General features: G+C 46.7%; 2 protein-coding genes across 4 annotated transcripts in view; one reads left to right on the top strand and one right to left on the bottom strand.

Moving 5' to 3' along the window:
• The window catches only part of PAFAH1B1 (platelet activating factor acetylhydrolase 1b regulatory subunit 1), a 54,683-nt gene extending 50,176 nt beyond the window's left edge, over positions 1-4,507 (top strand). For both annotated transcript variants that reach the window (XM_028708656.2, XM_028708657.2), the window contains one exon: positions 477-4,507. In XM_028708656.2, the coding sequence (XP_028564489.1) occupies positions 477-550 (74 nt within the window). In that variant the 3' untranslated portion in view covers positions 551-4,507. The remainder of the gene's footprint in view (positions 1-476) is intronic.
• Positions 4,508-8,016: 3,509 nt separating this feature from the next.
• The window catches only part of CLUH (CLUH binding protein of NUMT mRNA), a 73,598-nt gene continuing 57,340 nt past the window's right edge, over positions 8,017-24,274 (bottom strand). For both annotated transcript variants that reach the window (XM_028707527.2, XM_028707526.2), the window contains exons 14-26: positions 24,113-24,265; positions 23,713-23,775; positions 21,070-21,314; positions 20,612-20,696; positions 18,286-18,439; positions 17,195-17,334; positions 16,524-16,604; positions 14,852-14,977; positions 14,129-14,250; positions 13,750-13,843; positions 13,498-13,632; positions 11,928-12,001; positions 8,017-10,482 (exon numbers count right to left, since the gene is read on the bottom strand). In XM_028707527.2, coding sequence (XP_028563360.2) covers positions 10,332-10,482; positions 11,928-12,001; positions 13,498-13,632; positions 13,750-13,843; positions 14,129-14,250; positions 14,852-14,977; positions 16,524-16,604; positions 17,195-17,334; positions 18,286-18,439; positions 20,612-20,696; positions 21,070-21,314; positions 23,713-23,775; positions 24,113-24,265 — 1,623 coding nt within the window. In that variant the 3' untranslated portion in view covers positions 8,017-10,331. The remainder of the gene's footprint in view (positions 10,483-11,927; positions 12,002-13,497; positions 13,633-13,749; positions 13,844-14,128; positions 14,251-14,851; positions 14,978-16,523; positions 16,605-17,194; positions 17,335-18,285; positions 18,440-20,611; positions 20,697-21,069; positions 21,315-23,712; positions 23,776-24,112; positions 24,266-24,274) is intronic.

Genomic DNA, 24,274 nt, shown 5'->3' with positions numbered 1-24,274 from the left:
AATAGTATGCATCATCTGCTGGCATGGCTGTCCCTGTGAGAGGGGGAAATAATGAGGGCTGTAGTTTAGGGTAAGCTGGGTATCTCCTCCTTTCACAGATCTGTGCACAGACTGCACTTCTCAAGGTTCCTTAGGGAGGAGGAGCAAGTGTGTTTTTGGAACCCTCAATTAATACAACCCTTACCCAAGAGGAGACTTGGAGGCAGTTTCTCCACTGCCTCAAAATACAGGTTTTTGATGAAAAGCTAAAGGAAGACAATGAAAGCCGGCAAGTCCTAGCAGGTTCCCTTCAGGCATAAACTCTACAGTGTAGGAAACAATAAAGATTTGCCATGGCCACTCACAGTATATGTACTGAATTTTAAAATATTCTGGCTGATCCAGCATCATGGGCATTTTTCAGCTCTAGTATTGACCTATCCTTTGTGGTGCTGTTAGTAACTTCCTGTCTTCCCCCGCCCCCCTCTCTCTTGCAGATTTCCACAAGACAGCGCCCTTTGTGGTTACCGGCAGCGTAGATCAAACAGTAAAAGTGTGGGAGTGCCGTTGATTGAATTCACACCTGGCCCACCCCCCTCTTTCCCTCCCCCTCTGGATGCACTCGGATACCATGGTTACCCATTGAGCTCTGTTTAAAATAAATATTGTCCTTTCATGTAAATTATTCTGGATGTAGATTGAGCTTATTAAATGTTACACACAAAGTATTCATGCATGGTGAATCCAAATTGTATACTGTAAATTTACATACGTTGTCTAGAAGTACCATAGGTTTAAGGACATGGGCTGGCATTGGTCACATCAGACCTGCGAAGGCAGAAGCTGGTTGGTTGAATTAAGGGCACTTAAACCAGCAGCAGCAGCAGCAGCAGCAGCAGCAGCAGCAGCAGCAGCAAAATCCCGTTCTGTGCTGGATAAACTGAACACCCGTTCTCTTCTGTTGGGTGGTGCCTATAACTAGTGACTCTCATACGGATTCTTTTTTTGGGTGGGGTGGGGAGGGCTCTTTCAAGAAACACGTATCTCTGTAACAACATCACTTAAGTGTGCTTAAGAAATCTAAGGATACTAGATAAACAAGGCTGCAACTTAGAACCTTATGTAATTAATGGAAACTAATTAAAACTTCCAGTTTTTTCTCGTCCTGATATATTTGCCAAATCAATAGGATATATTTTTATTTTGGCTTCCTATCACGTTTAAAAAAAAAAAAAGAGGTTAGTATCCTGATACTAACAAGCTGCAATATAGGAAGAGAAACCTTGGTATGATGTGACGTGTATTTTTTTTTTAAAGAAATGGTTGTTGGAGTTCTATTGCATTCTAACACTTGGAGCTTAATGCTTTCCATGCAAAATGTGTCTTAGGGAGTCTGTCGGTCTTGCTTGAACGTAGCTCTTAACTGGACAGTTGGACTCAATCTCCCAGTTGACTCCTGACAGTTCAGCTTTCTGTTGGCTTTGGTTGTGGTTTATCAGGCTTGTGCGATGTCCACAATATCTGAGGGTGTCCTCTCTCCTCCCCTGCTTTCCCTGGTAGTTGGTGAGTGTGCAGCAAACAGGGTAATAGTGGTGTGATTCCCTCTCCTTTCCAGTTAGCGAAAAGGTCTGAAAGCAGGACAGGGAGCCACAGGATGGTCAGATGTGATGGGACATGAGAGCAGAGTTTGCAGTGCTCCAAAAAAAGCACTGTAGAAAGAAAGAAAAAAAGAAGGAAAGAAAGAAGGAAGGAAGGAAACAGGAGGAGGAGGACCACTTATGCTAGCAGGTACATTGCAAGCTTCTAGATAACCTTACAACCGCATGTTAAATCCACCTGTTGACATGCAAAAGCCTGCTCTTGTTACAGAGTTTTGAAGCCAGCTTCAGTTTGGAAGCTGCCCCCTTAATTTGAAGAGCTCTAAAAGAAAGAAATGCCTCCCAATTCATCTTTTTTCCAAGGAGCAAGCATCGTTCAATCAGCCTTTTATTGGTCACGTTCTGTTATAGGCATTTTTAAGTCCAGCCCTTCACTAACCAGGTCTGTTCCAAAAACCCACGTACCCCAGTCTGGACAAACTGCCGGTCTGACAAATTTTAACACACGTGAAGTATTTTGTTTTGTTAGCTCTGTGGCTTTTAAAAGAACTGGCCCTTAAAACAAAAAAGCAACAAAACCCCCCACTTGTTTGGAGGGTTACTTGCATGTCAGTAGAAATAAGGCTTAATCACACATTTTGGTTCACCCGCAAGGAGGATTTTTTGGTGCTTGGCTTCTTTTACGGGAGCTGGGAAACCAAAGGCAGTGAATGACTTGAAAGGGTGAGGAGTAAGTTAGGCTGCAAGTCCTGACTTCTGGAGAATGCAGTTTTTTAGTGAGCAAGTTTCCCACAAGCCGAATCTTACACATTTTGAAGTCTTAACCCTCGTTTTTAAGCTTTGACAGGAAATTCATTGCTGTTTTTGCCTTTTTGAGAATTTCTGAATCTGTAGTGGGGCAGTCATAGCAATGCTGGTTAGCAATTGTAAAGTAATTCTTGGCTGAGGTGTAGAAATCCTGGTTCTTTTCTTTTTTAAGGGTTAAAGGTAAACTCTGCATTTACAGACTCTATGAAACTATGGTACCTATTAACATGGGAGCTTGACCACTATTCCCTTCACTCCTTTGAACATAATACATGGTTTTAGGATAAAAAAGGAACCATTTTGTAGCCTCTAGTAGTCACGAAACCTCCTTGGCATTGAGTAACTTTAAAATTGTAAGCTACACGTCCATTTAGCCGGTTTACAATAATAAGCGCATTACCATGAGTGGTTGTAGACTGCACCAGCAGTTACACCCCTGGTTTTAAAACAAAAGAAAATGGAAGAGGGGAGAAGTTGGTGGTGTGGTGGAGTTGTCCCTAGGAGTTGGCTTTTGTGCTTCTCTCTGGCTATCTTAATCCTGTGCCTTTTCTTTTTCTCCCGTGAAGAGTCTCAAGCGCTGAGGTTTACTGGTTTGGATTGAAAGAGGATTTTTAAAAAATATATCGGAAGGTATTCAGGAGTGTATTGCTGTGTGTTCCGTCACACAAAGAGTGGCATTCTGTTTTTAAAACTGAAAGGGCAGTGGTCAAGCACCACGCTTCCAAACAGACCAGTTTCGGTGTCCAGTCTCTTGAAACAAAGCCACAAATACATACCTAGACACGTATATCAAAACACACACACACACACACACACACACACACACACACACACACACTCCAGAACTGCATGGATTATTAAGATGTGCCCAGGAAAAAATTAATAAATCCTAGATTCATTTTTCTTTTTGAAAGTGCAAAATCCACCCTCCCCTCTTTTTTGATTTGGACACAATCTGAGAGCTGATGACTTGGAGCATCCTGCACTTTACCATTTTCATTTTAAAGCCGTCCTGCTTTTGTGTGTGGTGTGACCAATGAAGTGCCCAGGGCACAATTTTTTTTTTTTAAAGAAACCCCCAGAAAATACTAGTTGCTAGCAAGTTGTCAAGCTGTGGAGCACTGTAGTATTTTGAAAGCTTTGGCTCTCGCCTCACCAAGCTACCCCTACCCCTCCACCCCTGGTCTAATCTGTTGACACCTGGCTGCTTCTCCCATTTACCTCTAAACTCTCTCTTTTTTTTTAATGTGAAATGAACTGCCTGTTTAAATCATTCTTAAATAGCTTTCTCTTCTCCTCTCACCTCACTTCTCTGCCCGTCCCTCATCCCATCTTCCCACCCCATGAAAGCTATTTAAAAGGATACGGTTTGGGTTGGGTTTTTCCTCCGCAGTGGCTTGATAATCCTGACGTGGATTGTTTTGAGTGCAAAATTTTAACAGAATTTGAATGAAGGAAAAAAGAAAAAGAAAAAATCCACTTAATTATTCCATATTCTCACTCTGGCTGTGTATATTTAAAAATAAATAAATACCCAGGGTACTAGCTACTGCAAAACCTCTCCATTAGTGGCAGAAATGATGTGTATAAAATAGGGAAACTTGTTTGGGGGGTTTTCTTTTTGGGGGGGGGGCAGAGGGTGGGCAAAAGTTTGAGCCAGATTGGCAAGTCATGACTGGATGTTAACCAGCCTTTTTTATTCTCTTTCTGCTGTGTCCTTGTAAGTAACCACTTTCTTGTCCTAAGCATATCCTTCAAGCTGTCCAAAGTTCTTTCTGAAGAGAATTAGCAAAATATTCCACGTTTTTAGAAGTTTGATCCCAACACTGACATGACGACAAGCATCTTTATTTCTCCCCCCCCCCCATAAGAACGGTGTAGAGATTGCCATTGGAGAAAGCTTCCCCCCTCACCCCCAGACTGTAGGAGTTAACTGAAGATATTGACACAATTAAAATTTAAAAAAAATCAGTAAAGGAATGTATATAATACTGCTCTGTGTTTTACAGTAAGATTTGTTGCTCTCAGACTGTGTAAAACAAAATTTATTCATGTTTTCTGCATATTAAAACAAAAATCTTATTGTACCAATTGGTAAACTATTAAATGCATATAAAACTAAATGCGTTTCGTTCTTTTTGTTTGTCTAGGTGCAGAAAAGATTATGTGCTTTTAGATTGTGCTTGATTAGGCAGTTAAAAGCAGATGGCAAAAGAATATCATGTTGGGTTTCAAGCTGGAGGAAAGCAGTGCTTCAAGTGACAATGCAAGTTGGGTGAGTGGTGTGGGGCAGAGCAGATAAAAGGAGGGGTGGGCTGGTACAGCAGGGCAACTGGCTTACACAACATTTGTCTCTTGTAAAAGCTCTAAAGGGGGCAGTTGCCCTCCATTTACTAAGTACAGGTGTCCCCCCACATAATGTGTGTTCTATTTGCGCACAACCACATATATGTGGAGCGCCAGGAAATAAATAGAACCATACCAGAAAATGGCGGGGGAGAGTCCCTGCAGCTCACGAGGTGACCCTGCCCAGAGCGGACGTCAGTGAGGGCAGAGGAAGCCCCAGAGAGACCTTAGGCACAGTGGGGCTTTTTTTAGGCTGCCCAGCCTCCCCGCCTGACAGCTGACTTGCATGGTAGACTATCAGCCGGTTTCCTGCACAGCCTCCAGCCAGCCCCAGAACTTCAGCTCTAGTTGAAGCGAGAGTTGGAGAAGCAAGGAAAAATTAAGTTGCGGCGGGGGACACCTGCAGTCAAAATCTGCTTGTGGAATTCATTGTCGTAGAATGTGGTGAGGGCCACGGGCATAGACACAGCAGAGGCTGGCATCTAAGGGCAGATGGGGCACTGCCCCACTAGCCTACCCTCAGCTGGCCCTTTCCTGCTTGCAACCAGTCCAGGAGGTGCTGTTGCCTCTCAGCTTCCTCCTTAGTTGGTGTTGCTCACTTCTAGAATGCAAGGATGGGAGCAAAGCTAGGCCTAGCAGGCTCAGGCGCCACCTCCTGTTGGTCTCTGTCATGCCGGTCTCAGTGGGCATCAGCCACCATGGCTTAGAGATGCATCTAAAAGCAGACATACTTGGAGGTCTTCTTGATGGTGACACAGAATGGAGTATGTTGAGGGGGGTGATTAAGGACAGTGGCATGTGGCTGTGTGTTGCCTTCAGGCCCCGCATTGGAGCTTCTTGCCGGCATCTAGCCAATGTTGAGTTTCTGCTGTAATGCAACTTGGGGTCTTGGTAAGGTTAGATAGCAGCACTGCAGAATGCCCTGTACATCTTGCCACTTGGAAGTGGGCCGCCCAGATTAATGCTTGAGGCTGAAGGTCCCTACTGGAGAACAGTTCGCTTGTTTGTGGGAATGGTGGATTTTTTGGTTTCTTAGCCTGTTGCTGCAATACTTAATTACCAAAACTCATTGGAGCCAATTTGTTTTCAAATGCTTGTGAAGAAGCTGCAGTGTCACCCAGGACTCTTCAGGCTTACTATCACGTATTTTGTGTTGACTTGCCACCCCACCCTCCCCCAGTGGGTAGCAACCCAGTGCAGAAAACGCCTCAAGTTACCAGGGAGGGAGAAGCCACATCAATTAATTTCAAGCCGTACAAATGTAATTTGACCTAAATAAATCTAACACCCAAATGAGCAACTGTGTTAACTGTAGGCAAGTAGAGTTTTATTAACCTAATTAGTATTGACTCTTTGACAGGGCGACCTCTTTCCACTGAGCTGATTTTACCTACATTACTATCGTTGACCTTGATTTTCCACAATAGGCGATAGCAGCCTTTTTAACTAGCATTGGAAAAAACAACAGATTTTCTGTGCTTCACACAAGTGGTTATCCCACAGTAAGCCTTTAACAGCTCTGACCTCTAAAATCTTCTAGTTTTTCTTGTTTTCCTTCTGATTGACTGAAACCAAAGAAGCTTGTCATCTAGAGTGGGTGGAATTTTTTACTAGTTTGATCTAATTTGAAATGGGGTGGTGATGGCAGGGTTGAATTCTGAGTGTCACTCCCCATGTAGCTGTTCTGCTAATGTGGCATCTATATCCCTTTTCCTAATCAGCTAAGACTAGTTAATTCACGGGTAGGCCAAAGGGATATCTAGGTTATATGAAGAAATGGCCCCCTGGTTGGTCCTATTGATGGGTATGTTGGGGAGATCCCATTCCCATTTAGAAGCTTGCTAGGCCAGCTCATGGAGGTGGCCTATAGTTGTTTTCACATGGTTTAATTATGCCAGTTAAATACAGTGGTTCCTTGGTTTACGAACTTAATCCGTTCCGGAAGTCCATTCTTCAACCAAAGCGTTCTTAAACCAAGGTGTGCTTTCCCATAGCAGTGGGGGACTCAATTTACAAATGGAACACACTCAACAGGAAGCGAAATCTGTTCTGCTTCCAAGGCAAAGTTCACAAACCAAAACACCTACTTCCGGGTTTGCAGCGTTTTTAATCCAAGTTGTTCATAAACTAAGCTGTTCTTCAACCCAAGGTACCACTGTATCTTTTATCCTTGCTGGATCGGGACTGTAGAAATAGTCTAGATAGCAGTTTTTTGTTCTCAGCTAAATGTGGATGAAAGCACAAGAGGCCTGTAGAGTTACAAAGCATCTGTGTGTGAACAGTGGCGAGAAGATTGCCTACAGGCGAGGCTCCTAACCTGGCAGCTGTAGTCAGGCACCATGACACCCCAAGATAGATGCAGACACCCTTGCTGAGGGCTTACTCTTTTAGGGGGGATGTGGGCAGAATGCAGATCAGTTTTCTGTGCAATTGGCACTTTGTGGTGCCCTCCCACCTTACAACTGATTGAGACGACTAGGCTCAGAGAGGCGAGCTCAAATCCCGTTGGCTACGAAGCTCACTGGTGACCTTTTTAGCCACTCACCTACACTAGGGAGTGGAAGAAGCAGACAAAGCACTTCCTTCATGCAGTGCATAGTTAAAAGTATGGAACTTGCTTCTACTGGAGGGCAGTGATGGCCACCAAGCTAGGAAGCTTTGAAAGAGGATCAGACAAATTAATGGTGGAGAGGGCTGAACTCTGCTTCCACAGTCGGAGGCAGCAGTGCTGCTGAATACCAGTTGCTGGAAACTACAGAGGGCGCGAGAGCTTTTGCGCTGGATCTTAGTTGCAGGATTCCCACAGGTATTTGGTTGGCCACTGTGAGAACAGGATGCTGGACCAAGTGGGCTGCTGGCCTGATCCAGCAGGCTTTTCTTAGGTTCTTAAGCATGTGTGCCTCCTTGAGGTCATTAAGCTAAGGACTGGCGGGCAGACCTTTTGGGTCTCCCTCTCACTGGTAGTCGCAGCACCCCAGAACATAATGCACACCTCTGGACCCACAAATTATAGAGGTCATGTAGTCTGTAACGTAAGGAAATAACGTGGCAGAATGTCTGAGCCACAGCGTCTGGCAAGATTCTGACCATACCACCTTAGCCCCTCAGGAGACACATACCCAAGGCTGTTGTTGGCTTTAACTACCAAATTAAGCCAAATTGTCCACTGTCTGCGAGAAAAATTGGGCAGATGGTTCTTTTTCTGCTTATGTCACAAATTTATTTGAGGGGAACCATTACTGGGAGATACTACTCAAAACAAAGCACACAAAACCTAAAGTAAAAGTTGCATTGAAATCTGTTCTTTATTCAGACACTTCCAAGGAAATTCTGTATTTTTCTCTCTCGCCCCCCACCTCCACATCTGGACCAAAGAACATTCTCTCCCCCAGGGAAGGGGGGCAGGGCTCTTGCTATGTACCTAAATTGCACTCACGTCAAGGAATAGGCAACCTTCGCTATCTGGGCCCCAGAACCAATGCCAAAGTTTCGCTTTATTTTATTTTGCCCTCTGTAGCAGCAATTTCCAGCCACGCTACGATGACATCACTCACTCACACACTCCCCTCCCACCCACCTTTCTTTGGTAGCCGTTTTTGGCAGGTTTTATAGGGCCGCAGGGACCGTAAGTTGCCCAACCCCTTGCACTGAGTCTGTAACACAAGTCCTGCCCCCCCCAACCCATCCTTTCCCAAAATACAATATTCGAGTCACATGGTAGAAACATGACCTCTCACTCTTGTGGTTTTGAGCAGGGGTGGCGGCTGACAAAATGCAATTTAGTACAAAAGGGAGAGGAGGGAGGTGGTGACCACCAGACTCTGCATTTTGAACTCAACATGATGTGTGTTTTTCTAGGCAGGGAGGGCAGAGCTAGGAAATCAGCTTTATTGTTCTTATGAACACATTCAACCTGTCGGTAATAGCAGGGACGTACAGTAGTGAGAGCTATTAAGAGTAGCTGAAGAACATATCACCGTTTTCCCCCTTCAGGGGAGAGCAGAATATTGGGCAGAGCATCCATTGCCAGCAATGAATGCCTTCTTGGGAAGCTTGTGTTCTAAAGCTGATGAGGCTTTGGGACAAAAAACCTCCACACGAACAAGACCCCCCCCCACACCAATCATCTTGTTCCGTACTATATAGTATCTAATACAAATTTATTATTGTTTTCACTGTGAGAAGGAAATTAGGGGGAGAGAAAAGAGCTTCATTTTAGGTTCATGATTCTTGTTTAAGTACATTCACAGATAAACCTTTTAAAAACAACAACCCAAACATTGATTCAATTCAGCTCACCAATTGAACCAATTGCTTTCGAGACAGCAGTCTTCAGCTCCTCCGGTACGATTCTGGGGCGCGTAACTTGTGAGAGACGACCGAGGCGCTTTTGTTCCATGCCATTCACACAACTCTTTGAGAAGGGGGTGGGGAGAGAGGGAAAGTATAGGCACTAGGGATTTTCCATTGTATAAGGTGAAAAGGGTAGGGGGGGGATTTATACCAGACTTTAGGGATGCTTTGACATGGGAGGAGCCAGCCTAGTTACTCAGCACTCCCTCCCTGTCCCCCAAGCCATCAATTCAGCTTTTACAGTTAACTTGGCATAGGGGGCAGTTGGATGACCAGAGCTGTAGCATCCCATGGCTTGGTTTTCTTTTTAAATACCCCCCCCCCTTTTTTTGGATGCTGTTTCTTATGCTGTGCTCAAGAGGGAGCAAAGCACAAGGAATTTAGGCGGACACAAAAACCACACAACTTCTCCTTTCCTGGGCCATGAAACTTGCAAAAAAAACAAAACCGCACCCCACGTTCCCAACAAATCTAAATAGTTTGAGGGCGGGGGGGAAGACAAGGAAAGAATAAAAAGAGGAACCCTAAAAGGAATCCAATGGCTGTCTCCTAAATTTAGACCAAAAAAAAGTTCTACGCCATCTCCTCAAAACAGTTTCCTCTGCAGTACCAACTCTGCTCAGGCCTTAAAGATAAAACATTGAGATAAAAAATATGGCTGAATTTATATTTAATATATAATATTTATAGTGACACGATCACCTAAACAGTGCAGCAGCAGGCTGAGCCTCAAAAATTGGAAGAAAAAGAACTTTGGGGGGTTGGGGGTTGGGGAGGAAGAACCACCAGGCCCGGAAGGTGGGGAAGGTTCCTTTTCTGCAAAGTTATAGATGTCCTTTAAAAGTCAACAGAAAAAATGACCTGAGAAATGTTATTATACCTCACTTGGAATTAAATCTCTTATGTACACGGTAAAAATGGATTGAAACGTACACGCACACACGCATGCCCCCTTTCCACCCTCCCCACGGCATCCCTGCATTCTCCCGCCCCAGTTAGACTCTCTGGGCACCGCCCCGTTTCGGGTGCCCAGTGCCCGCCTTGACAGGTAGGGTTCATTTCTCAAAATTTAGTTCTTTGCATTGTGTATTCATTGTACCAGTGCAAATTAAAAAATAAAAACAACAACAACACAAAAACACATTGCCGAGGAGAAGCTGCCCCAAGGAGAGGCTGAGGAACTCCCTAAACCCCACCCCTGGGACAGATTCAAACAGCCAGAGCCTTCTCCCGACGTGGACCCCCAAGCTAGGGGGCCGTGGCTGCAGGCGGGCTTGCTTCGGGCTCGCTCTCTTCTGTGGGTTTTTCTTCCGACTCCAACTCTTCGCTGCCCTTGAGGACCTCCTGAAGTTGCTGGCGCCGCTGCACTTCGGCTTTAAGGTTCTCCAAGTCTTTTTGGCTGCAGAGGGAGAAGGGGGAAAGGCTGGGCAATCCCTGGCAGAGCAAATTCAGAGGAATAGCGCGCAGAGCGGGGCGCTCGGGACGGAAGACAAGAGGTAGCTCATCTCCCGAGCTGTTGCCGCAACAGAAAGACCTGACCTGTGTTTATGCATCTCTCCTATCCAAGCTACGTACAAGCAGGCAAGGACTCCGCCTGCGATTAACCTGCTTCTGCTCCTCCCACTTCAATCCTCTCCTGGGTCATGGGAGACAGAAGAGGGGTCAGCAAACTTTTTCAGCAGAGGGCCAGTCCACTGTCCCTCAGACCTTGTGGGGGGCCGGACTATATTTTGAAAAAAAATAAAAAATGAACGAATTCCTATGCCCCACAAATAACCCAGAGATGCATTTTAAATAAAAGCACACAGTCATCTCACGTAAAAACACGCTGATTCCCAGACCATCCGGGCCAGATTTAGAAGGCAATTGGGCCAGATCCGGCCCGGGCCTTACTTTGCCTACCCATGCCCTTGACTCTCCACCAGCCTGAGCTCTCTGTCCCCCTTCTCCTGCCTCTGACTTTCATCTGGCTGTTACAAGCTCCCCCAGTTCACCTACCCCTTCTTCCAAGTCAGTCTCCGACCCCCACTCCTTGGTGCCCAGCCATTCCTTGATAATCTTATACCGAAAGATAGCTCCTAGCTTTTTCGAAAGGTAATGTTGGCAATGCAGATTTGGCCCTGGTGCTTTCTGGGGCAGGGGTATGGAACTGCAGGCTAGCCCCCCCCCCCAGCTTCTCTAGAGACTCCCCCTTGGCCACACCCCCTTCCAAGTCACACCCCTCACCAGCCTTGCATCTCAAGTGCTTTTGTCCTGGCTGAAATGTATCCTTGAACTCTGATGATGATTCAGAATGGAGGGTCGTGTGTGTGTGCTAGCCTACCGTACAATGTTAAAATGTGCATCGGTTGCTCCGCCCATTTTGGGCCCTGGCCCCGCCCACCACTGCCATGTGTCCAGCAGGGAATCTGTCCCTTGGGATGAAATCCTTTCCCCCTCTCCTGCTCTAGAGGAACAGATAAAGGCAGGAGAGACTTAATAACCCAACAAAGGAACTCCCATCACTGTAGAGCAGATGAAGAGTTTGCTATGCACTTTAAAGTTAGGTGTGGATGAATAGTTGGCTCTCCAACTACTGCTCATCTACAGCTTTCATAATCGCTGGCCGATGCTTGCTGGAGCTGATGGGAGTTGTAGTTCAGCAACCTCTGGAGGGCCAAAGGAAGTGTTGCCAAAGAAGTGACTTGTAATCGCCAACCAACCTACACCTAAGCTTCAAAATCCTGCTGAGACCCACCCCCCCGGCCCATTAAAAACAATGGAGGCAACATCCAGTGCCATTCATACACCTGGAGTGGTAGAGAGAAAGACAGCCGGATACACAAAGTCTGGGGTTGCTCTTACCTTAGTGGAATGAAGAGAATCCCATTGATTATGTTCAGCTGCTCCAGGACGCTGGCCATACTGGGAGCTGTGAACTAAACGAAACAAGAGATTAGCTTATTAACCAACAAAATAAAAGCAACACATGGGGCTAAGAAACCAACATACAGTTCTAAGCAGCAAACAAAAATGCTGGGCTGCCTAAATGGGACTGGATCCTAGAGGCAGCCAATGCCTGGTGATTTGGGTAGAAGAAGAAGAAGAGTTTGGATTTGATACCCCGCCTTTCACTCCCTTTAAGGAGTCTCAAAGCGGCTAACGTTCTCCTTTCCCTTCCTCCCCACAACAAACACTCTGTGAGTGGGGCTGAGAGACTTCAGAGAAGTGTGACTAGTCCAAGGTCACCCAGCAGCTACATGTGGAGGAGCGGAGACGCGAACCCAGTTCCCCAGATTACGAGACTACTGCTCTTAACCACTACACCACACTGGCTCTCAGGTAGCGAGCAGAACACAGGGTTTCTGACACAAACAGGACTCTGTGACTGGATGACTGGGAAAGGCTCCCAGCAATGAGGATACGAACACTGGCTCAGGAGCGCAATACCTCAAAGGACCGGCTCTTCCCCTATGAACCAGCCTGGACCCTGCTGTCTTCATCTGAGGCCCTTCTTCATGTGCCTTCTCCATGAGAAATCCGGAGGGCAGCAACACAAGAACAGGACTTTTCTGCAGTGGCTCCTCATATGTAGAATGATCTCTCCAGGGAGGCGCGTCTGGCGCTTTCATTACATATCTTTTGGCACTAGGCAGAAGCATTTCTTTTCTCCTTGGTCTTTAGCTAATTAAACTATGGCCTTTTACACTGGGGGGGGGGTATTGTTTTGGTTTGTTACTATAGTAACATTTTTTTAAAAACCATGCCTGGAATGGTATGTGGGAGCCAGGTGTACACCACACCTTGGGTTCCAGGTTGGAAGAAAGACAGGAAATAAATAAAATGTATGCACTTCTGCACCCTTCTGAACCTGATTCCCAAGAACAGGAACCCTTTAGGTAAGGTTAGGCTTAGAAGGGAGTTGTTTCCTGGCAGCTCAGTTGAGTGGGGAGGGAACAAGTCACCAAAGGATCATTATGCTGACTTCAGTTGCTTCATATCTGCACTACAATGACTTAAGCCTTGGTTTCATCTGCCATTTTTATCTTGCCTAGAGCCCTCAGTGCTTCACACACACACTCTAATGCGATCAACAGTGTGGCTTTGACCCAGACCCAAGTTCAGGTCCCTGTCCAGCTGCGAAGTGGTCAGGCTGATCTTCAACAATCAGCTGCTTGACCCCCACCGCTCAAGGATACTGCAAAGACAAGCAATGCCAAGCTATGAGACAGGAAAACACCACGGCCGAGCTCTTGTGATGAGATGGGAGTAAAAATTCCTGAGTAGTGGTGCAGTAGAGTAAACTGAACAGCACTCCTGGACACTGAAGTGTGCTAAGCATTGCTGCTTAATTCCTCAGACAAGGGAAATTAAGAGGTACGTCTTATGTCTTACTGCCAAAGCCAATCTGGGCAACTACCGCAGGGCAACTCACTTTCAAGGGCATAATGTTGGCGCTGGATCCGTTCTTGTAGATCTCATTCATTGTGCGTTGCAGGGCCACAGCCTGCTGAGTCAGATATTTCAAGTACTCCGAGCTTTCTTTGGTCTTATCGTGATGCTCACCAAGCTGGCCAAAAACACACAGATATATTTATTAATACTTATATATATGTATTAAACAAATGCACATACATAACGGAAACAGAAGGCGTCCAATGTATTAAAGCAAAGCAAGGGCCTTTACCTGGTTTTTGTAGATTGTGTAGCCTTCCTTTTCGTGCTGCAGAGCCGACCGGAACTCAGCTTTGCTCTCGTACACTCGGGCGACCAAGTGGTGACTGCAGAGAGGATGCAAAGGGAAGACGGCAGAATGATGTTTCTGCGCATGGTTGAAAAGCGATTGCGCACATGGGTGAGAATTCGGTTGCAGAAGCAGGTCTGGCAGATGCCTCCCCACCAACTTAACACTAAACAGTGTTTTTCAGTACTTTCATATAACGTTTGATCAATTGCATTTCCGTGGCTGGCAGGTCACGATATACATATTTGCATATAATGCATATATTTTAGCTGCAAAAGCCCCTCCCTCCCCACTGGGCAAACAACAGGATTGGGCGTTTCACCTGAGTGCAACTTTCAGAGACTTGGCGCCGTGGTACTTGGAGTTGATGAGCAGCGCGTTCTCCAGAAACCGCAGGGAGAGATCGTACTCCATCACTCCATGGAGGACCAAGCCAATGTTGTTCTAGGGGTAGAAGCAATGTTCCAGTGAGGCAGCACCAGAAGTAGACCTTTAGTGCTAGAGCTGGCCTTCTCACAAACAAAAGAACCCCTAAGGAGCCCATCCCCCTAATCCACCCTCATGGCACGTACAGGACACACAGTGATCAGAGGTGTGGCAGGGGGCGAGAATCCCACCCCCCTATTTTTATGCAAAAGAAGAACTTGCGCTTGTCAGAAACGCTGCATAAAAATGAACGATCATCATAATCCTTACAATGCTGTATATACAATATTTTAAATCAAATCTGAAAACAAGGGACACAGGAAGATAGCAGTCTCTCCCGTCCCCCACAATCCGTTGCAGTTACTTTTGGTTATTGAGGGAATTTCTTAAAAAGATTTATACAGCACAGAATCAAGTCTGCTGGATCACAGAACTAGAAGCCCACAAGGGGAAAGGAAACTTGCGTTCCAAATTAGAAACGCAAAAGGCAGAGGTTTTTCAAGACGCTGCATCTCATTGGAAAAAGTCAAGTTCAGCTTTAGGTGTTCCGCCTGATGAAACCACACAGGCTCTTTAGCTGGGGCTCCAGAGACCCTGGCCGGCCAACAGCTAAACTTACATCCAAGAGTGCCATTTCTGGGTGATCTTCGCCAAAGACCAACAGCATGAGGTAGCGTGCGCGGTATAGCAAGTTGAGCGCTGTAGACAGCTGGCTGTTTGCAAAGCAGTACAAAGCAAGGTGCATCTAAAAGAGGCGTAAGAGAGAATCTGGTTGCAGATGAACAATTTAGACACACTAATCATCATCATCGTCATCATCTCAACAGGAAACAAAACGGTTAAAAGTCAGAATCATCCCTCCTTGCTGTCCTCCCCCCCCCCCCCCGAGAATATTCCTTCTGTTTCTAAAATTTGGACTGTGATGCCTTTTAGTTCCATAGTCCTAATTGGCATCATTTATGGTATTAGTATGGGACGCAGGTGGCGCTGTGGGTAAAAGCCTCAGAGCCTAGGGCTTGCTGATCGAAAGGTCGGCGGTTCGAATCCCTGCGGCGGGGTGCACTCCCGTTGTTCGGTCCCAGCGCCTGCCAACCTAGCAGTTCGAAAGCACCCCCGGGTGCAAGTAGATAAATAGGGACCGCTTACAAGCGGGAAGGTAAACGGCGTTTCCGTGTGCGGCTCTGGCTCGCCAGAGCAGCGATGTCACGCTGGCCACGTGACCCGGAAGTGTCTCCGGACAGCGCTAGCTCCCGGCCTCTTGAGTGAGATGGGCGCACAACCCCAGAGTCTGGCAAGACTGGCCCGTACGGGCAGGGGTACCTTTACCTTTACCTTTATGGTATTAGCAGCTGGAGGTGGAGGGTGATGGGGGTTTGGAGAAATACACGTATTTAGGATTTGGGGGTGGGTGGAAGGAACTCAAAGATAACCCGGTGAGGATAGAATGTGTTCAGTGACTATGCTAGGATGAAGAAGATAAAAGTTGCTTGCTGCTGGGGATGGAACAGGCTGCATCCTGAGCAGGCAGGACTTTGCGCTGCAATGTTTTGTTGCAGAACCCCGCTGTCTCCACCAAGGGAAGAACACACAATCCAAGGCTGCACCTGCACCTTATATTTAAAGAACTCTTATGCCGCTTTAAACAGTCAAGCGTTCCCCACAAATAATCCTGGGAACTGCAGGTTGTTAAGGGTGCCTGGAGTTGTTGGGGGCACCCTGATCCCCATCACAGAGCTACAATTCCCAGAAAGGTTTAACCAACAACTCTCCTTCCTAGAGAGCTCAGAATTGTAGCTCTGTGAGAGGAACAGGAGTCTCCCAGCAACGCTCGGCACCCCTTAATAAACCACAGTTCCCTGGATTCTTTGGGGAAAGCTGTGACTGTTAAAATGCTATAACAATGCTTATTTTAGTGCATGGTGCAGATGTAGCCCAACTTCCGGGGGGGGGGGGGGGAAGAAACTCAGAACTCTGACACCAACCCCCAAAAGACTGCCGCTTGTAGGCAACAGATCTCAATAGTAAAAAAGTGGGCTGATTTTCTTTTTCTTTTTTTTTTTGGGGGGGGAGACTTCAAATGCAAATGGTAAGGGGAATTGGAATGTTCCGATTTCCAGATCTCCCCGCATTGAGAAAACACAAAAGCTAGCACCTCAGGGAAAAGGGTTCTGACTTCTCCTTGACGTGCTAGTTTTCTGTGGGCAAGGGGGTGTTTGCATGATGCTTCCTCCTTGCCTCCTCATCTGCCTGCTGCAGAATCCCTTCAACCCTCCCCGCTGTCTGCTACTTACATATTCCTGAATTGTGTTGGGGTGCTCTATCCCAAGGACTCTCTCGCTCATGAGCACTGCTTTCTGCTGGTTACTTAAGGCCTGGAACGAAAGGAAGGAGACAGAGTTGAAAAGCCAGGAAAACGTAAAACCTCCTCTGCCTCTCACAAAAAACCCCCAGGAGATTTTCGGGTTTGGGCTTCATAAAACCAGTTGTTCTTTCTTGCTTTCTCAGAACGCTTAAACTATAGTTCCCAGGATTCTTTGGGAAGGAGTGTCGGCCTATAACCCAACGGTGTCATCCGACGAAGATAATTGGTGGGGGAGATTCGGGAGAGAAAAAGGAAGTACTTATTCACACCATATTATAGCTAAACATGCGGAACTCATTGCCACAAGATGTGGGCGAGTTCCCTCCACCAATTTGTCTAAAACCCACCAAGGGCTAAAAGTCATGATACTTCTATGGTTAGTCCTCAAGGTTTCAGAGGCAGGTGTCTTCTAAATGCCAGTGGCTGGGGAGTCAGCAGGAGGGATCTGTTGTTCTCCTGCCCTAGTTGTGGGCTTCCCAGAGGCACCCGATTGGCCACTGTGGGAGACAGGTGGCCAGACTAAACAGTCTAACTGAGCTGGTCTCCTGCTTACGTAACGCAGAAGATTTGGGAGCAGCGAGAGGCCAGGACTGTCCGTACCTCTGAGTAGTCTCCCATGATGTAGTTCAGGCGAGACAAGAGACGAAGGCAGGCGCAGATTTCCATGTGCATGGCGCCATACACGTTGTTGAACAGGTTTAAGGCCTCGCTGATCAGCTCGCAGCCCTCCTTCAAGAAACCTGAAATGCGCAAAGAAAAAGCACTCTTGAGATTGCAGGTGATGCTGAACTATAAGCAGTTGTTGGCATCCGTCTGTCTCGAGAGACAACAGAGTGCATCTCTGGAGGTGAAGTCAAAACCGCTGCATTAGCAGCACTAAAGTGACCAAGCCTGGGCAGTGCATATGGAGGCCCGAATGACAAGACCCTCCTCTCGGCCTCACTGGTGTGATCCAAAGGAAAGCAGAGCACCAGCTTGGCTGCAGGAGTTGCTGGAAGAAGGCATGCAACACGCCATCCAACCATCTTAGATACTCCAGATTTGTGTAGGGTTTACCCCTTAGCCTTTTCTTCTGGATGTGGAGGATGTAAGCAGTGGAGGCTGGTTTTATCAGTGCAAATGGGGCACTGGCCCCACCGCCTCTCAATCTGCCCCCACCTTGCTGCTTACAACCAGTCGGGGAGGGGAGACGCCTCCTTTGTCTCCATATTGCCCACTTGTAGAACTCAGCAGGGAGGAGGAAAAGGAGAAGGTTGCTGGATAGCTCAGTTGGTAGAGCACGAGACGCTTCAAGCCCCACATTGGGCAAGCAATTTCTGCATTGTAGGGAGTTGGACTAGAAGACCGTTGCAGCCCCTTCAGTGTCTGCAATTCTACGAATTACGTGGCCATGTCTGCCGCTGGATCTGGCGCCACCTAGTGTTGGGCTCCCTGCATTCTGCCCTACCCTACCCCAATGACTGTGTTTGCAACATACGTGTTGCAAAATAAGTGCCTATCTCCCTGCCACATGCCTTGCACAGAGATCTGGGTAAACATTTGTTTTTAAAAAAATTATTTTTAAACCTCTCAGGAAGTCAGGATCCGGCATGTAAGAGCCCCTGGGCTGCCAAGGTTAAACCCCACCCCCAGGACCTATCCATCTTGGTTCGAAGCCGAATTCACAGCCAGTAGTACATTGCAAGTGATACCTTGCTGCACTTTCGCCTGGCCGCTTTGGAAGAAATGGAAGGCGTCCGAGGCTTTGGGGTTGACGTGCTTCACAACCGGGAAGATGTTGAGGATGTCCTCTTCTGTGAACGTTGGCTTGTGGCGGTTATCAAAGTTGTATTCTTTCAGAAGGATCTGAAACACAAACACACACAAATGCTTCCATACCTTTCCTAAGAGAAAAGGAAAAGCCAGTTGTTAAGTACCACTCTACGTTGCCTCGGTCCAACCCCAATTGGGAGTCCTGCGCCCGGGTTCTGGATGCCACACTTTAAGGCGGCTATCGACAAGCAGTGTTCTCAATGAGGGCTGATCCTAAGGGCTGCTGTTGCTTGCTTCCATAAAAAACTTTTTTGAAGCTTTTCTACAATGCAATAAAAAGCAAACTAATCTAACTAAACTTTCCAGAGATGGAAAGAAGATAAAAGTCTCTACTAGAGAAGAATGGAAGATTAAGTTGATGGATTATGCCAAAAAGGCAAAAATGGCCGGAAGAATCAGAAATCAGGAAGAAGACCAAAATTTTAATAAGGAATGGGGAGATTTTTATAATTTATCTTAAAAACCATTGTAAACTGCTAAAATCGTTAGTAGGACTGGAGTAACACTTGCAGTTTAATGGTGAATTTTGGACATTATGGAGAGGTAACAGATTTGGATTATTATAAAAGATGCAGCAGGAAATGATTAACAATAGGACCCACAAAGGGGAGGAGGGAAGTCCAGGAGATTCTTTGGAATCTTGTTTTTATATTGTATGCTGGATATGTGCAGTGCTTTCCCCCCCCCCCTTTTAAAAACATGTTTAGGGGTACTCTCATTTTGACTCAAGAAAATCACCATTTTATAGTTCAAATCGGGAAAAATAAATACAGTAAATGGACAAAAGTACAAAGATTCACAAAATGTTTAGGGGTATGCGTACCCCTGCATACCCCCATAAAAAGCACTATATAATATTATCTAAGTAAAAACAAAAGAGAAAAGAAAATGCAAATTCCTCTCTCAAAAAATAGATTTTAATACCCTCCAATGATAATAGGGACATTTTCATCAGAGGAACTATGCAGAGTATGCTGCCCCTTCGGCACCTGTGTTTCTGCTGCCACCCCCACCCAGGATTTCTCACCCCCCCAAAAAAAAACACCTGACCCTCATTGACTGCTCTTTGAGTTCTGAGCTGCTCTGCAGCTGTGGGGTGGCGATGGCTCCTTGACCATAGCTAAGGAGGAGGCCTGGGTCTGCGCGTAATAGTGAGCCATGGTTAATGGTGACCAAATGAGGCTTGTAACCAGAAAGCATAGTCAACTATCTCATTTTAACCGTGATTTATAAACCATAGTTAAGCTGCAGGGGCTGGGTTCACGAGACCAGCTACAGTTAACTAAAACCATGGTTTATAAACCATGGCTCAGAGCAGATGTGGGGAATGTTCTGGCCCTCCAGTTGTTGCTGACCTACAATTCCCAACATCCCTGGGCCACTGGCCATCCTTGCTGGGGAGGAGGAGTTGGAGTTCAGCCAACATCTGAAGGGCCAAAGGTTCCCCACGAGTTACAGATGAACCAGGCATCGTGGGCAACTCAATTGGGAGCCATCCTCTTAGTCACAGTCTTAAACTAAGAGTGTAGGTGGAGATTGCAGAATTAATTGGATTAGGCTCTACCAGGTGGTGTGTGGGTTTCAGGCTGCACCTACGACTGCTGAAGCACAGTAGCAAAATAATGGTTAAAATACAGCAGTTACTGTACTTTTCTCCTGCCTCAAGCCAGAGTTCCTTCTTAGGGAGATTACTGAAGGGGATGCATGACAGTTTCTATCAGCAAAGCTAGAAATTAATCTTAGGTGGCATTGCCTAACCTAGTGGCTGGCAGAACGCAATGCGTCCCTCCTGTTCACTAGAAGAGCTCAGTAACTAAGAATGAGCGATTCCTCCCTCTTCCCTCCCAGTTCCTTTTCCTTTCGTGCTGTCACCCTTAAGATTTTGAGAGCTTAAGGCCTGGGGCTGTTTTACCGCTGATATTTGCAAACTTGCTTTGGGAGCCTTTTCCAGCTAAAGCGGTGTTTCTCAAACTTGGGTCTTCCGCTGTTGTTGTAACTACAACTCCCATCATCTCTGACCACTGGTCCTGAGAGTTAGGGATGATGGGAGTTGTAGTCCAACCACAGCTGAAGACCCAAGTTTGAGAAACTGAGCTAAAGAGCAGGATAAAAATGCCTTTTAAAAATAGTCTATGTTCTTCCAAGTTGTGTTCGGAGGGGTAAGTGAGGGGGAAGAACTTGGAGGTTGTGTACGTTGTTCCCCACCTGGATTCCAGTTTTGAGGGAAATCTCACGTAGCAGGGTGACCTTCTGTAGACTGTACACTTCCACTGCTTGGTCAACACTCTCACTGCAAAAAAAGGAGAAGGGGGAGTCAAAAGGAAGCAACGCACCAGAGGGAGCCACATTTTCAAACTAGGACTTCACAGGGGAGACATGCCCAGATTTACCTGGGCATGTCGGGGATTGAACCTGGGACCTTTCCACACATAACACAGGTGCTTTAACCCTGAGCTACAACCCTACCCCCTAAGCTCTGCACTGCCCAAGTCACATCCTGCTGCCAGCCAAAGTAGAGAGCACAGGGCAAGATAGAGATGTAATCTGATGGTCTCTGGAGTCCAGTATTGTGTGGAAAACCGTGGATCTCTCACCATGGACCGACAGCAATCCTTACACACAACAGCTGTGAGTTGCCTAGGTTTTATTTTAAAGAGACGTACCATTCCAAGCTGAAGTCAAAGTAACTTTTGGCTTCCGAACAAATGTTCTTCCACAATTCTTGAGGGCTCATGGTGGCCCAGGCAGTGTTGTCAGCGGCCCCCAAATTCCGATTTTTCCTCCTCTTGTTCTTTTTCTTGGAGACCAGCTCATCGGCCGGGAGATGGGCCACGGGGTTTGGGAAGGAGCTGAGGAAGCAGTTGAGGAAATGGCTGATGGCAGCTGATAAGCCCGACAGCTCCACTCCCTGTGGGAGGGAAAGAGGAGACCGTTAGCGCGCTACATGTTAGTGAAGTCAAATAATGCAAACGGAGTCCGGGGAGAAAAGTCCTTACTGAGCAAACCCAACACAAGCAGTGTGTGATTTGAGGAGAAGGGAACAGAGAGGTTTCGTTTTCCTTACTTCAGGCCTTCTACATGGCAGGGAGACATTCAACCAAACATACAGAGGAAAACTCCCTCAGGACTACCCAGCTAATCATCTGTTCATTTAGAGATGTGTAAACTGCACTTTCATAAAAAACCATCGCAAGGTGGTATGTCGACTAAAAACACGGTATCACAATAAAAAAACTTAAACCACATAAGAAAGAGCTGGTTGGCAAAGAATCTCAGGTTTGAAAAGACTGCCCAAATAACATGTTTTTATGAGACATCTTAAAAGGAGCAGGGACGGCTCCTGCCCAATTTCTATTGGCAAGGTGTTCCACAGAGCTGGACCTACCATGCTAAAGTCTCATCCCCTGGTGACGGCCAGACGAACCTCAGGGATAAGTGAGACCACCAAAAGTGCCCCCTCAGAAGGCCTTGGCAATTGAGGAGGAGGAGGAATCAAGCAGTCCTGAAGGTACTTTCCATCTCTGAGGGCCTTCTGGCATTTCCCTCACTGCAAGAAGTGAAGTTACACGGAACCAGGCAGAGGGCCTTCTTGGTAGTGGCGCCCTCCCGTCAGATGTCAAGGAGACAAATAACTATACCACGTTTAGAAGACATGTAAAGTTAGGAAGTTTTTAATGTCTGATGTTTTACAGTGAAACCTTGGTTGCCGAATGTAATTCGTTCCGGAAGCTTGTTTGGCTTCCGAAATGTTCGACGACCGAGGCGTGGCTTCTGATTGGCTGCAAGAGCCTCCTGCACTCCAGCAGAAGCTGCGTCGGAGGTCTGGCTTCCAAAAAAACGTTTAAAAAGCAGAGCATTTACATTCGGTTCGGGAGCCGAAATGTTCTAAAACGGAGGCGTCCGGGAGCCGAGGTTTGACTGTCTTATGTTTTTATAAATGTTGGAAGCCTCCCAGAGTGGCTGGGGCAACCCAGTTAGATGGGCAGGATACAAACAATAAAATTACTATTATTAATTCCTACTACTACTACTACTTTGTGTCCAGGTCATTCAGGCTTTGTGAATTAACAGGAGCTTGAACCTTGGATGGCAGTAAATCGATAACCAACAAAACCTCCGAGAATGATTACAGTGGTGCCTCGCAAGACGAAATTAATTCGTTCCGCGAGTTTTGTCGTCTTGCGATTTTTTTCGTCTTGCGAAGCACGGTGTCGGGAAAGTTTTGGAAAAGCTTCAAAAATCACCAAAGTCTTCAAAAACCTCAAAAAAGGCTACCACACCGCGTGCTATGAGTTGCTCCTCGAAGTCAAGTCGCAACTGTATTAACGGTGTTAAGAAAAAAGAAACAAACTTGCAAGACGTTTCCGTCTTGCGAAGCAAGCCCATAGGGAAAATTGTCTTGCGAAGCAGCTCAAAAAACAAAAAACCCTTTTGTCTAGCGAGTTTTCCGTCTTGCAAGGCATTCGTCTTGCGAGGTACCACTGTAGTTGCATCTTCTGGATCAGATTTGCCCAAAAAGTGAATGAAATGAAACAAAGACTGAACTGGATTTTTGGGGGGGCAGGGAGCTATTACACTGTGGGCGTCCCTCCCCAGCTGAGGCATCCGGATGCCAGAAGCCCCATGTGGGATTCCACACACACACACACACACACACACACACACAACTGTGGAAGGCGGCTGGGAGACCCAACTAGCATGCAAAGCATTTTGGAGGAGTCACTGCTCTGGAAACAAACCCAAGCAGATTGCTGCATGCGCTGAAGAAGCATTTTTGGGGGATGGGGGGGGTGGAGAAAAAGGAACCCTATGCAAGCCCCCCCCCCCCCAAGCTTCTCAGGGATCTGGGAACACCAGGCTTTCATTAACTGCGCTGTGGGTCTGACACAAGTTCACACAAACACTTGCCCCTCCTTGTTAAAAACCTTTCCTGCTGAGCGCAAAAGACAAAAACACAAGCTCAGCCATGAAGGAATAGTTTTTGAATCACTCTCTCTCTCTCTCTCTCTCTCTCTCTCACACACACACACACACCACACACAGACAAGTTGCCACTGGTTCTCCCTCAACCACACAGGCCTGCACTTATTTTAGGCCTTAATGAGATTGTGCTTCCGGTTGCTAGGCAACCTGTGCAAGAAGCCTAAGGAGGAAATGGCTTCTCTCTTGATCTGGGAAGACCGGGACTGGGCGGGGGGAAGGCAGAGAGAGAGAGAGAGAGAGAGAGAGAGAGAGGGGCAGACAACCCTTGCGCAGGAGAGGGCATGTAAGGGAAGGTGTTTGGGGTTGCATAATCCGATTTGTACCTGAAGGTATGTCTTGAAGATGTGCTTGGCCGACCGGGTGATCAGTTCTGTGATTCCAATTTTCTGTTCCAAGGAAACAAATTGGGGGACGGACGGACACAAAAGAGCAAACAGGTCAAGCAGGAGACAAGAAACACATTGAACCGCCGACCTTCTGATCGGGAAGCCCAAGAGGCTCAGTGGTTTAGACCACAGCATGTACCCAGAAAATCCCGGACGTATGGCAGCCCTAATATATGTGGGCTTTTTTTTTTTTTAAAGCTGCGGTTCATGAAAGACAAATTATCCCAGCTGGATCTCTGCCAGGGCAAATAATCCTCAAGAAACAACAACAACATTTATTTATTTTTAAGTGTCAATTAGAGGTTGGGGAAAAAAGAAATAAACTTTTGAGGCTTACATAGATGTGATCTAGCTGAGCCCGGCCAGGGGTCTTGGTGATGAATTCCACCACTCTGCCCAGGTAGCGCATGTTGATGCCTCGCTGGTGCATGGCTTCGGCCAAGGTGCCGCCGTCCATCGGGAGCATGGTGTGGTCAAGGCAGTCTTTCACCTGCCAAGG

Source organism: Podarcis muralis, chromosome 15, assembly GCF_964188315.1.
Source record: "Podarcis muralis chromosome 15, rPodMur119.hap1.1, whole genome shotgun sequence".
Lineage (NCBI taxonomy): Eukaryota > Metazoa > Chordata > Lepidosauria > Squamata > Lacertidae > Podarcis > Podarcis muralis.
The sequence above is the reverse complement of the archived record's forward strand: the minus strand, read 5'-3'. Positions and strand labels throughout refer to the sequence as shown.